This window comes from Branchiostoma belcheri, unplaced genomic scaffold, assembly GCF_001625305.1.
Source record: "Branchiostoma belcheri isolate BF01 breed outbred unplaced genomic scaffold, Haploidv18h27 scaffold467, whole genome shotgun sequence".
Taxonomy (NCBI): Eukaryota; Metazoa; Chordata; class Leptocardii; order Amphioxiformes; family Branchiostomatidae; genus Branchiostoma; species Branchiostoma belcheri.
This window is the reverse complement of record NW_017804095.1, coordinates 1-12,640: the sequence shown is the minus strand read 5'-3', so window position 1 is coordinate 12,640 and position 12,640 is coordinate 1. Positions and strand designations below refer to the sequence as shown.

The window sequence follows — 12,640 nt, the reverse complement described above, 5'->3', positions numbered from 1 at the left end:
GACGAATTATACAATTTTAATCACTGATTTTGTAAATAAGAGCCTCATTTGCATGGATTATATCAGTTGATCATATTCTCCATCCAATGACAGCCTTATCATAAGAAAAGGGCTATTATAGCACTTCCTCATAAATTATGCAAATGAGGTGATGATTTGAATAAATTATGTTTATTGATGTTCACCTTCACTTAACTTCCAAATGTGGCAAGTATGAAATTTGGGGTGCAGCAGTTACAACTATGGAATTATGAGAATTTGCCATTAATTATGCAAATTAGGTCCTCATTTACATAATCTATATCTTCAGATGTTTTTCTCGTTCTCAAGTAGATGTCACAAGTGCTTCATAGTTCTATTATCGAACAAAGCAGATTTATAGAATTTCCTTATTAATTATGCAAATTAGCCCCCGATTTGCATAATTGCCATCTGATTATGTCAAGCATTCCTTCAGCTACCTACATACCAAAAATCACGACAATACGTCAACCGGTTCTTGAGTTATCGTCCTTCAAATGCTCCTGCAGTTCCAGAAAAAACGGCTAGGGGGCCCAAACTCACGTCACTTCTTTCCTAGCCCAAGAGCTTTCTACCACCCAAAATTCGTGACCCTAGCATGTGCAGATCAGGAGATATCAAAACCGGAAGTTCTGCTGCAGTACCAAGGAAAGCCGCCAGGGGGCCCAAAATCTAATCATTTCTAGGTCTCATTAAGACCTACCCACCTACTAAGTGTCATTCCAATCCATTCACTGCTTCTCGAGTTATCTTGCTAAACCACACACACACACACACACACACACAAACACACCTACACACAGACAAACGCTACTGAAAGCATAACCTTCTTGGCGAAGGTAAAAAGGCTAGGCGGCATAAGTTACAGTAAAAATTCATGAAAACCGACTGGTCAAAGAATTTCGAGCCCCACATTTAGCAAATACATCAAGAATTCCTGATCAGTCACCCCAAAAAGTTTTCAAATCTATGACTAAGTTATCGTTGGAATTTTTAGCAATAGAAAACGCTCACGGGTTTCTTATATTAGCATCGTTTTCATATACTTACATGTACTTATATATTTCGTATTATGCGAATTGCAAATGCAGCTTTCTGAGCCTGTAAAATGACAGTTATATAGTATTATAAGATACACGTTTCTCACAATGTCTGCAGACCTGTATCGAATTGCCTTTATCTTTAGCTGAAGTGATATTGTAGTTGGGTTATTACCCTTTCCTTTTTATACATCGCCTAAACATCTTTGATGTATGTTAATTCCGTGAGTAGGTGGTGGAAAATATCTTGATTGACAGTATAGTAGAAATCTTATAATGTATGGAAATTTGTGTGAATGACATGCTTTTTTACGCTAAAAATCATTTCAGAAAACGTGTATATCGGTTTCGATATTCAATACCTGGCGAGCTATATAGCTACCGAACGTTGCGAACCATGTATTATTCCTGCAGCTGCTTATACCGATTTGTCTTGACTTCATGCCGACATTAAATAGAACAATATGTGTTGGTTGATTATTCGTTTGTTGGCAATTTTGTCAGGTTTCGGAGCGCCAGTGAGAGACAGCCAAAGTCATGTTTTTAGGCAAATATTGTTTAAGATTGGTTACGTATATTGCTTAAAATCCCCTATGTTTATATTTTTTCGAAGACTAGAAATATAACTAAAAATTTTAGGATTTTTGTTTTAATTTCTGGTTTAAGGTATATTTTTTCTTGACATACTGTTGAAATTATAATCAAAAACTGACGCAATTTAAAAAAAAATATCCCTAAAACACGATTCTCGGGACAACCTTAACAGTCATTTATAGCCGTGAATGAGGTTGTACAAATTACCCAGATCGAACACGAGCCAACACAGTTCGGGTTGTCTAAAATGTGGGAACTTTGCAGCCCAGATTTGACCACAGTGACCCGAAGGGCGTCGGATCGCCCGAAGGCCGGAGGGAGATCTAATACATGGGAGGTTTGTGCACGTGTTAAATCAAAGCATGCACCTTGCACAATAGGAGAGGGCAGACAAGGTCGTGTGAACGATGGAAAAGTATCATACAATAGAGGAAACAAGTATCAATATGAAACCTGTCAAAATTAGATTATGGACAATTGGCAGGCATAATTATAGCCACCAACATCGCGTCGCGCTTGTGACCGTGGGAAACATTCAACTAACTTTAGCCACCAGCCTTGTGGCGTAACAGGGTATTAGAGCCTATAATTTCATGAAAAGGTCTAACAAAAAGCCACCAAGGTTTCCACATAAATATAATGTACGAAGTCTCATCATTACGTTTGTTTCAAATCTCAGGCTTTCCCTTTGAATTTAATTAAAGTCTGAAGCGTGGCCTTGTAATCCCAAGCAGGGCACTCAGAGAAGGCAAAAATGTCACAATTTTTAGCACAAATGTGACAAATCTCTACAATTTGACTCAGGCTTTACAATGTTCAGAAAAAGTATAAGGGTCACTTTGACTGAACTTTTCAGCAAGAGGACACAACATGCTACCGAGTTAAGTATGCATGGCGATGTAGCCTGTCGGGCTATAGCAAAGCAGAACAAGCAATGAATAACGGTTACAATACTTTATATTTTCTCTATCCTTTTACTTTTAGACTTTTCAAACATTGTAAAGTTACGATATGGTATAGACCAAAACCTTAGTCTAAAATGTGTTGTATTAACTTGCACCTTTCTTGGGTGCTGACTACGTCGGAGTTGTAACCGTGCTTTCAAAACCACCCTTGTTCAAAACCTGACAAATATGATTTCATAGTACTCCTGTGAGTATCAAGTCTCAATCTCAGACAAAAAGGTTTCGAACGTGACAAGATGCATCGACGTCTCAAACGGGAGCGGGGGAAGATATGACAAGCTTTGCGGTGGGGCACCGTGGGTGGGACGGGGAAAATGCAATCAGGTGCGGTGCGGCACTCACACTCAGCTGAGGTTTTTGCAATAGAGTTTTAAAAAGGCTAGGCGGCATAAGTTGCAGTAAAAATTCATGAAAACTGACTGGTCAAAGAAGTTTGAGCCCCTCATTTAGCAAATACATCAAGAATTCCTAATCAGTCACCCCAAAAAGTTTTCAAATCTATGACTTAGTTATCGTTGGAATTTTTAGCAATAGAAAACATTAACGGGTTTCTTGTATTAGTATCGTGTTTATATACTTACATGTACTTATGTATTACGTATTACGGGGTTAGCAAAGATCAGCTTTCTGAACCTGTAAAATGACACTTATATAGTATTATAAAATACAAGTTCCTGACAATGTCCGCAGACCTGTATCTAATTGACTTTATTTTGAACATGAAGTGATACTGTATTTGAGGTATGACTTTTTCATACATCGCCTAAACATCTCTGGGGTATGTTATTCCCTTAGTAAGTGGTGGGAAATATCTTGGTTGATAGTATAGTAGAAATCCTATATTGTATGGAAATTTGTATGATCTGAATGGCAGTTTTGTCAACGCTAAAATCATTTTATAAAACATGTATATCGATTCTCATGGTAAGTACCAGGCGCGATACCGAACAAGGCGAACCATATATTATTCCTACAGGTGCTTATACCCATTTCCTTGACTTCATGCCGACATTAAATATCTTTATTTCCACCAAAAAACAATATGTGTCGGTTGATTTTTTTTTTTTTGTTGGCAATTTTGTCAGGTTTCGGAGCACCAGTGAGACTCAGCCAGTGTCATGTTTTGTAGGCAAACATTATTAAGGATTGGTAACGTATATTGCTCAAAATCTGCATTTTTTTCTAAGACTAGAAAAATAACAAAAAAAAAATTAGGATTTTTGTTTTAATTTCTGGTTTAAGGTATATTTTTTTCTTGACATACTGTTAAAATTAGCATTTTTTTACATCTTTTAAACTAAATTACCCATAATTAAAATCTTAGACTATTTTCGAAAAAAATCCCTAAAACACGATTCTCGGGACAACCTTAACGATTTTTAGCCGTGAATGAGGTTGTACATATTACCCAGATTAAACACGATCGAACACAGTTCGGGTTGTCTAAAATGTGGGAACTTGCAGCCCAGCTTTGACCACAGTGACCCGATGGGGGTCGGATCGCCCGAAGGCCGAAAGGAGATCTAACACATGGGAGGTTTGTGCACGTGTGAAATCAAAGCATGCACCTTGCACAATGGGAGAGGCCAGACAAGGTCGTGTGAACGATGGAAAAGTATCCCACCCAACAATAGAGGAAACAAGTATCAATATGAAACCCGTCAAAATTAGATCATGGACAATGAGCGGGTATAATTACAGCTACCAACATCGCGTCGCGTTTGTGACCGTGGGAAACATTAAAAAAACTTTAGCCACCAGCCTTGTGGCGTAACAGGGTATTAGAGCCTATAAGTTCATGAAAAGGTCTAACAAAAAGCCACCAAGGTTTTCACATAAATATAATGTACGAAGTCTCATCATTACGTTTGTTTCAAATCTCAGGCTTTCCCTTTGAATTTAATTAAAGTCTGAAGCGTGGCCTTGTAATCCCAAGCAGGGCACTCAGAGAAGGCAAAAATGTCACAATTTTTAGCACAAATGTGACAAATCTCTACAATTTGACTCAGGCTTTACAATGTTCAGAAAAAGTATAAGGGTGACTTTGACTGAACTTTTCAGCAAGGGGACACAACATGCTACCGAGTTAAGTATGCATGGCGATGTAGCCTGTCGGGCTATAGCAAAGCAGAACAAGCAATGAATAACGGTTACAATACTTTATATTTTCTCTATCCTTTTACTTTTAGACTTGTCAAACATTGTAAAGTTACGATATGGTATAGACCAAAAACTTAAATATGTTGTATTAACTTGCACCTTTCTTGGGTGCTGACTACCTCGGAGTTGTAAACGTGCTTTCAAAACCACCCTTGTTCAAAACCTGTCAAACATGATACCATGGAACTCCTGAGAGTATCAAGTCTCAATCTTTGACAGGAAGGTTTTGAACGTGACAAGATGCATCGACGTCTCAAACGGGAGCGGGGAGGATATGACAAGCTTTGAGGTGGGGCACCGTGGGTGGGACGGGGAAAATGCAATCAGGTACGGTGCGGCACAATCGTTACAGTCTTTTTGAGCCGTGAATGAGATCGAACCCGATAGAACTCAGTTCGGGTTGCCTAAAATGTGGGAACTTCGCCGCCCAGATTTGACCACGGTAACCCGATGGGGGTCGGATCGCCCGAGGGTCGCTGATCCAACGCCCGGGAGGTCTGTGTTTAATCGGGGTTGACATGTATCAATTACTGTGGTTAGAACATGCGCCTTGTACAATGGGAGAGGGCAGAAAAGGTCATGTGAACGATGGAAAAATACCCTGCCCAACAATAGAGGATACAACCATTAATATGAAACCTGTCAAAATTAGATCATGGACAATGGACAGGTATAATTACAGCCACCAACATCGCGTCGCGCTTGTGACCGTGGGAAACATTCAACTATCATCAGCCACCAATCTTCAGGCTCAAAAGTGTAAAAATCTCACATATGTTAGACATCCACAGTTGGAATACATCACGTATTTTAAGCCAATAATCTATGAAAAAGTATCACAAAAAGCCATCTAGGTTTTTACAGAAATGTAATGTACGCAGATCTTTTTTAAGTTTGTTTAAAATCTCAGGCTTTCCCCGTGGAGTTACAAAAGTCTAAAGCGTGCCGTCGTAATCCATAGCAGGGCAATTATCTGCACGCTTCTCTCTGCGTAGTTTGGAATGAATCAAAATATCGGACGGGTCTGTATAAACAATATGTACGCCCTGGTGGCAGGAAAAAGGAAGTGTTCTGACCTGTGTTAGTGGTACTATTTCTAACATCGAAATGTCCTTCGGCAAGAGACTGCCCTGGTCTACTTATAGTTCGTGTAGTAGGATGTAGTTACTCTGAGGGTTTTTTGTCGTCCTTCGTCTTCTTGTCTCTGAACTTCTTGCGGTGGCAGGTCGCGTCCGGATGACGGAAACATTGTCCTGTCTTCTTTTTATTCGAACATGTAATCACCAGACGTGGTGACGGCACCCTCAAGTTTTTCAACTTATATTAATGCCGCCAACAACACAGTCCGCGAGAAACAGTAACCGCAATAATGTTCGAAATGGCACGCGGTCGACGTGCTCTCGTTCTTCTGAAAACCGCTGGCGTTGGTCGTCGACTGGAGGGAAGTCGCCACGGCGGTTGTGTTCTTTAGCTTGCTGGCATCCCCATCGATGTAGTACTCCTTTATGTCTTCCCAGTCCATATTGCACTCCGTGGGGACACGCAGGGCGCGGGTGACGGCGGCGTGGTGAAACGCCCTGACAACGGGCCAGGGATACCGGACCAGCCGGTGGCACGTGTACTGTAGCAGGGCTAAACGGCCCCTGGCCTCCCAGGCTGGCAAGGCTGGAGAGAGAAGCAGCCCTATGCAGCCGCTCAGAAACCTGTCATATTTTTGGCGTCCGCCGAGTCACAACTGAACACGAGGTGTTCCGAGGAGAGCGTGGAGGACTTCGTCTTACCTGTAGACTTGGCTGACGCCGTCTGTTTGTTGAAGTCGAGGGCTGGAAACTTTTGTTCACCTTGGCGAGAAGCCCGGCGTCCGGCCGAAGGGTGTCCATGATAACGTCTCCTGGACCCAGTTGTTACTGCTGATCCATGTTTCCCCGCGTCAGTCTTCGGCGGGACAGCCGTGCCGGGACCGGGTGGGGGAAGTGCAGCCGACGGGTGGTGGGGTGCCGTCGTCCCGGAAGCAGGCGGACCAGCTGCCGGGGGAAGCAGAGCGCCCGTACCTCCCGAGGAGGGGGGGGGGGTGGGGGTGGAGGGGCACTGCAGCTGCTGCAACTTCTTCTCGTTTGATCTCAGCCTCCTGGGTGGCTGCTTCCAGTTCTTCTTTCTTTTCTGGGGGTGCGACATAGTGAGCAGGGCAGAGTGGGAGGCCGAGGAATCTGCCCGGCCGAGGACCTTTGCAGTCTTTTCCGGCCTGACCCGCCTTGTGAGAAGACAGAGGGTCACCGCAGCCGGCACAACAGCGCATTTTTTTGGGTGTACGCGGCATGGAGAGGGGGTAGAAATGAGAAGATAGCTTGTCAATCGACTTGTGGAGGGCGAACTGATTGTGCGACTTGCCCCTGAGCGCGTGGAGATAGACTGAGGCCACGCGGTGACCGTGAGGGGACGGAGACCCTGCAGCTAATTACCGGCTGTAATCCCCAGGTGGTTCCATAGATCCACATTTAGGGAGGCAAAACTGTCTCACTTTTTTGCACAAATGTGATATATGTCTGCAATACGGCTCATGTACGTACATTGTTTAGAAAAAAAAAGTATAAGGGTGACGTTGTGTAAACTTTTCAACAAGTGGACATAACATGCTAACCAGTCAAAGATGACAATGTAGCCTACCGGGCCATAGCAAAGCAGAAAAAGCAGTTACGATATTACATATTTTTTGTATCGTCTAAACTTTCAACTTGCCAAACGTTGTAAGGTTATAATAAAGTATAGATCGAGAACTTAGTGCAAAATGTGATCTAAAGTTAGCTTGAACCTTTTTTTGACGTTATCTACGAAGCAGTTGTTACCGTGCTTTCAAAATCAAGCTTATTAAAAAAAAACTTCACGACAAAATTGTTCTCATTAAACTTCTGTGGGTACCAAGTCTTAATCTTTGACAGGGTCAAAGAGGTTTTGAACGTGCCAAGAAGCATGGCTAGAATGACAAGCTTTGCGGTGGGGCGGAGAAAATGCAATCTCTTACACAGTACGATGCGATAAAACGGCTAAAATTTCTACAACAGAGTTTTATAAAACGTGGGGCGGTCTTAGTTGCAATAAAACTTCAAGAAAACAGACTACTAAAAAACTTCGAGGTTTAAGTTAAGCGGCCACACCGTGAATTCCTGATCGAGTCACCCCAAAAAGTTTTGAATCTTACAAAAAGTTGTCGTTGGAACTTTCGACAATTATAGTAAGGTGCCAAAAGGTTTTATATTTCGTTGGCTAGAACTAGTTAGTTGTTAGTTAAAACATTGCAGATGCAATAAAATAGAAACAAAGACGGGTACTCACTGGTTCTTTGTTGTTGGCGAAGTGAAGTTGGTTTGTGTCAGCTCGCTTTACTCTCGGTTATATATACGATACTATTTTAAGCTTGGCGTAAACGTCATTCAAATCAACGATTGTGATTGGTCCAATGTCGTGGCGTGATACTGCACAAACGCCAACTTGGTTTCCTTCTTGAAAACTCCTGAGCCGTGTAAATTCCCGACAGAACGGTTATTCACCTCTGTGATAATGATAATAGGTCTATTGCAAATGACGATACAATAATAAACTCCTGTCTTGCGCAAAGTAGTTCGTTTTTATCCATTCTAGTCTTATGCAGTTAAGTTCCATTCTTTAAGCAATGCGTTATCAATTATTAGCTGAAATTTACATCCAATCCATCATCCAAATTCAACACGGGCTAATTGATCGACAAGGAAAATGTTTGCAATAACACAATTCTTGTAACATCTGATGTAGTTTATAGTAATAAAATATATCAATATAGTAAAGGGAGGTATAGTTTTACGCAGCACTGTGTGACTGTGTATGTATGATTGCGTGTGTATGTGTGTGTGTGTGTGTGTGTGTGTGTGTGTGTGTGTGTGTGTGTCTGTGTGTGTGTGCGCGCGCGCACAACTTAAGACTGCCATAATGGTACGTAATAATATTTGGGTACGTGTGTGGAAATCGGAGACCAAGGTCAAAAGTAGGCCTCCTGGTAGCTTTCCCTCCTGTTGTCTTATTACCCCAGCCTGACCTTTTTAGGCTTTTAAAGTATTTGAGCAAAATTAAGCCGTTAACAATACATGCATAAAGGAGTTTGGGGAAGCAAGCAGTTTAACTGCAATAAGCTGGCTTGCGTCTATAATACAACTAAAAATGCTGTGAAAAAGGGCAACTTCCATCAGTCATTTTAGAGATGTATTGTGGTAATGCCTGCCTACCTGCAATGCAGTACCACGAAAAAGTTGCGACCTATCCGTAGCTCCAAAGGTGTAATAAGTTTTTTTTTAAATATTTTTAAGCTCCCTTTTAAAAGTTCTCAGCCTATAGTAGTTTAAGACTAATTAAATATGCTAGTTTAACATTTCCCACGGACTCAATTTTGACAGACTTAATATTGATGGCTGTTTCCTCTATTGTTTCGCAGGATATTTTTCTCGTTCACACGACCTTTTCTGCCCTCTCCCACCGTTAAGGTGTACTGAAGGGAGAGGTGATTAAATCGAAGGTCGTCCCTCACAAGTCACTGACCTTGGAAACAATTGTATAATATTAATTCGAAATAAAATCTGCAAATTGACAATAAATCATCATATAAAGTATCAGCTATAGTTCAGCAATGTGGACACATTACAAAAGGTGTCTGTTTGTTGTCTCAGCCTGTCCTTGAAGCCTGTATATAAACACAATTAAGTCATTGACAATATAAACGATGACAGAGAAGGTATAATTGTCACTGTACTTAGTAATTTTGCATCTGAAGTACTGTAAATTTGTTGTTGTGTTAAGTAAAATACTGAAAATACAACTTCCTGTGGTCATTTTGAATAAGCAAAGACTTGCTTAGTTTACCATTACGGTGTCCTAAAGAAGACGAAAAAGTTACGACCTATCAGGGACTAATCCAAAACACTCTGTGGATGGCAGCAAAAGACTCTACATTATTACAAAATACTCATAGGATACCGTATCTATGAATCCAAAGTACCCCTTTAACGCTTCCCAGTGTATTATACGTTTAAATGCCTTGTCCCCCTACAAGATCGGTATGATTGTTGTGCTCGAGTTTCTCCCGACCATTACACAGTTCTTTTTGCCCCTTCGGAACGTGTGACGTCAAGGACTTTTGCAAAGGATGTCGGGTGTTTGCTTTATCCTGGATTTCCAGCTGCTCAAAAATAGTTTAATAAATGATGCGCGATGTTAAATTAAGATTTTAAAAACACACAACGACTTTTGGTTTTGGACTGACTGCAATTTTAATTTTGTTTATTCTGCGGCAAAAATGAGAAAGTTTTTATACTTCGCATATGTTTTTGACGATAACTAGCAATATTGTTTTGTTTGGCAACTGATTTAAACAGTCATTTTAGAGATGCATTTTGGCAATGCCTGCCTACCTGCAATGCAGTAGGACGAAGAGGGTGCGAGCTATCTGTAGCTCCAAAGGTGTAATAAGTTTCTTTTTATATTTTTTAGCGTGCCGTTCCTTTTAAAACTTCTCAGCCTATAGTAGTTTTAGATTAATTAAATATGCTAGTTGAACGTTTCCCACGGACTCAATTTTGACAGACTAAATACTGATGGCTGTTTCCTCTATTGTTTCGCAGGATATTTTTCTCGTTCACACGACCTTTTCTGCCCTCTCCCACCGTTAAGGTGCACTGAAGGGGGAGGCGATTAAATCGAAGGTCGTCCATCATGAGTCACTGACCTTGGAAACAATTGTATAATATTAATTCAAAATAAAATCTGCAAATTGACAATAAAACCCCATATAAAGCATCAGCTATAGTTGATGAGAGCATTCCTCTGTATAAAGGTCAATTCAAATACCTTATTAATCTTGTACAGGCATTGCTTTTATGAACCTAATGCGCTAAAGTATAATATCCGCGCATAACTTTTATTTCAAACAGTACCCTTTAGAATTTATTGAGGGCCATTTGTTAACTTATAATAGTGTATGTTTGTCTTCTACAGAACTACTACAGAACTATTTTTAAACTTGACAACATTATAGATTGTCTATGCATTGCTTGAAGGGAGAGGTTGTTTGGGAGGTCACCGAGTAGGGGAGGAACCAGCAAATCGCCATACGCCGAACTAGCAGTGTGTACATCGACGATATATTTTGGGACCTATTTATAGATAATGTTTCCTGGGCAAATTTTGCTCAGAAAGGCCCAGTTTTCTTGTACGAAGAACAGAAGAATATATGTTTTTAAAATATGGCCCAAAAGTGTGACCTTTTCCATGGTTCGACCTGTCATTGACCTCTAAATACTTGTTCTGTGTGGACTGTCCCACTTTGCCAGGGGGGTTAAATCCTGGTATCATTTCAATATTTTAGCTGTAGCTAATTAAAACCCCGGAGTCGAACTTTCACTATTTGTACCAAAAGACACCTGACAAATCCAGCTTTGCAGTGGGGGTAAAGACTTAAGGTGAGATGTGTTTTACAGTTGTTTCTAGTAGTTTTAGCATAGATTTACAATGGGATGTCCTTATGGTGGTCCCTGCCCAAAAGGAGCACCTGCAGGCTATGTATCCATCGGTGCACTGTAAAATATCAGGGACAGTTCACAAACGCGGTGACTTCGGTGGTAACAAAAGCGTCTATATCTTTACACAACATATCATATCTCATGTATCCAATAGGGGACTTTCACGTTCTCCAACGTATTTTACGTCTTGTTCTCACAGTTGTTTTCGCCCCTTCAGGATATGTGAAGGATAGTAACACAGTGTGGGTATCTTACAACGGGTATCTGTTTGTTGTCTCAGACTGTGCTCAGCCTGTAAGCACAATTAAGCCATTGTCAATGTAAACGATGCCAGAGAAGGTATAACTGTCATTGTACTGAGTAGTTTTGCATCTAAAGTACTGCAAAAATGTTGTGGTGTTAAGTAACTGGAAAAGACAACTTCCTGCGGTCATTTTAGATAAGCATAGACTGGACTAGTGAGACATTACGATGTCCTAAAGACGACAAAAACAGCTACGACATGTCAGGGACTATCCACGAACAATCGCTCTGTGGGTGGCAGCAAAACGTCTGCATTATACACAGAGGATACCATATTTTAACCCAATGTACCATTTAACGCTCTTTAGTGAATTTTACGTTGAAAGTCTTCAATTAGTCCCTTGATTACTGTGCTGTAAGATGTAGATTGGCAAGATGTACTGTATTATGTCTTGTGATGAGACAAGGAAACATCCGGAGTTCCGTACATACGGGATAAAGCGGAGTCATGGGGTCACATATCTGTTGTCTGTGCCTTTTCTGGGCAATTTACCGACTGTAACACTGTTATATCCGGCATTCACATGTCTTATGGCGGAAATCATAGTCATAGGAATTTTTTCAGTATAAATGGTTTATGTAAAATACCCTTCGTATCAGGTACAGCCATGGCCATGATGGCCCCACGTCCTAGATGTTCAACGTCTGTGCGATGTTCTGAACACTGCAATAAAACATTGGATCTCTAGGCGGAGCTCTTTCTGTTGCCTCTACACCGAGTCCATTTGGTCGGAACTATCAGGGGTCTAAAACCATGCCACCTATCGCTTCCATCTAAAAGTCCAAACTTTGAGATTTATTCAAGAACTTCACTTAACTCAACTTAACTGGTAATTTATATACAATCAAACCTGTACTAGTCACCACATCTACTAATGACAACCTGGCCATTGATATACAGTCAAACCTGTTAAAGTCACCACCTCTACATAAAGACCACCTGGCCATTATGACCAATTTTAGTGGCCCCTTAGATAATTTTGCTATTGGCACAGACGATAAGAGTTGTTGGGCTGTT

The 12,640-nt window shown here is 40.9% G+C and overlaps 1 protein-coding gene across 1 annotated transcript in view; it reads right to left on the bottom strand.

The window, feature by feature from the left end:
• Positions 1-6,955, bottom strand: part of LOC109479099 — a gene marked incomplete at its 3' end in the record, with an annotated part of 41,305 nt that extends 34,350 nt beyond the window's left edge. Inside the window, exons 1-2 of the mRNA XM_019780973.1 lie at positions 6,562-6,955; positions 6,179-6,445 (exon numbers count right to left, since the gene is read on the bottom strand). Of these exons, the coding sequence (XP_019636532.1) occupies positions 6,179-6,445; positions 6,562-6,955 (661 nt within the window). The remainder of the gene's footprint in view (positions 1-6,178; positions 6,446-6,561) is intronic.
• Positions 6,956-12,640: the final 5,685 nt, after the last annotated feature.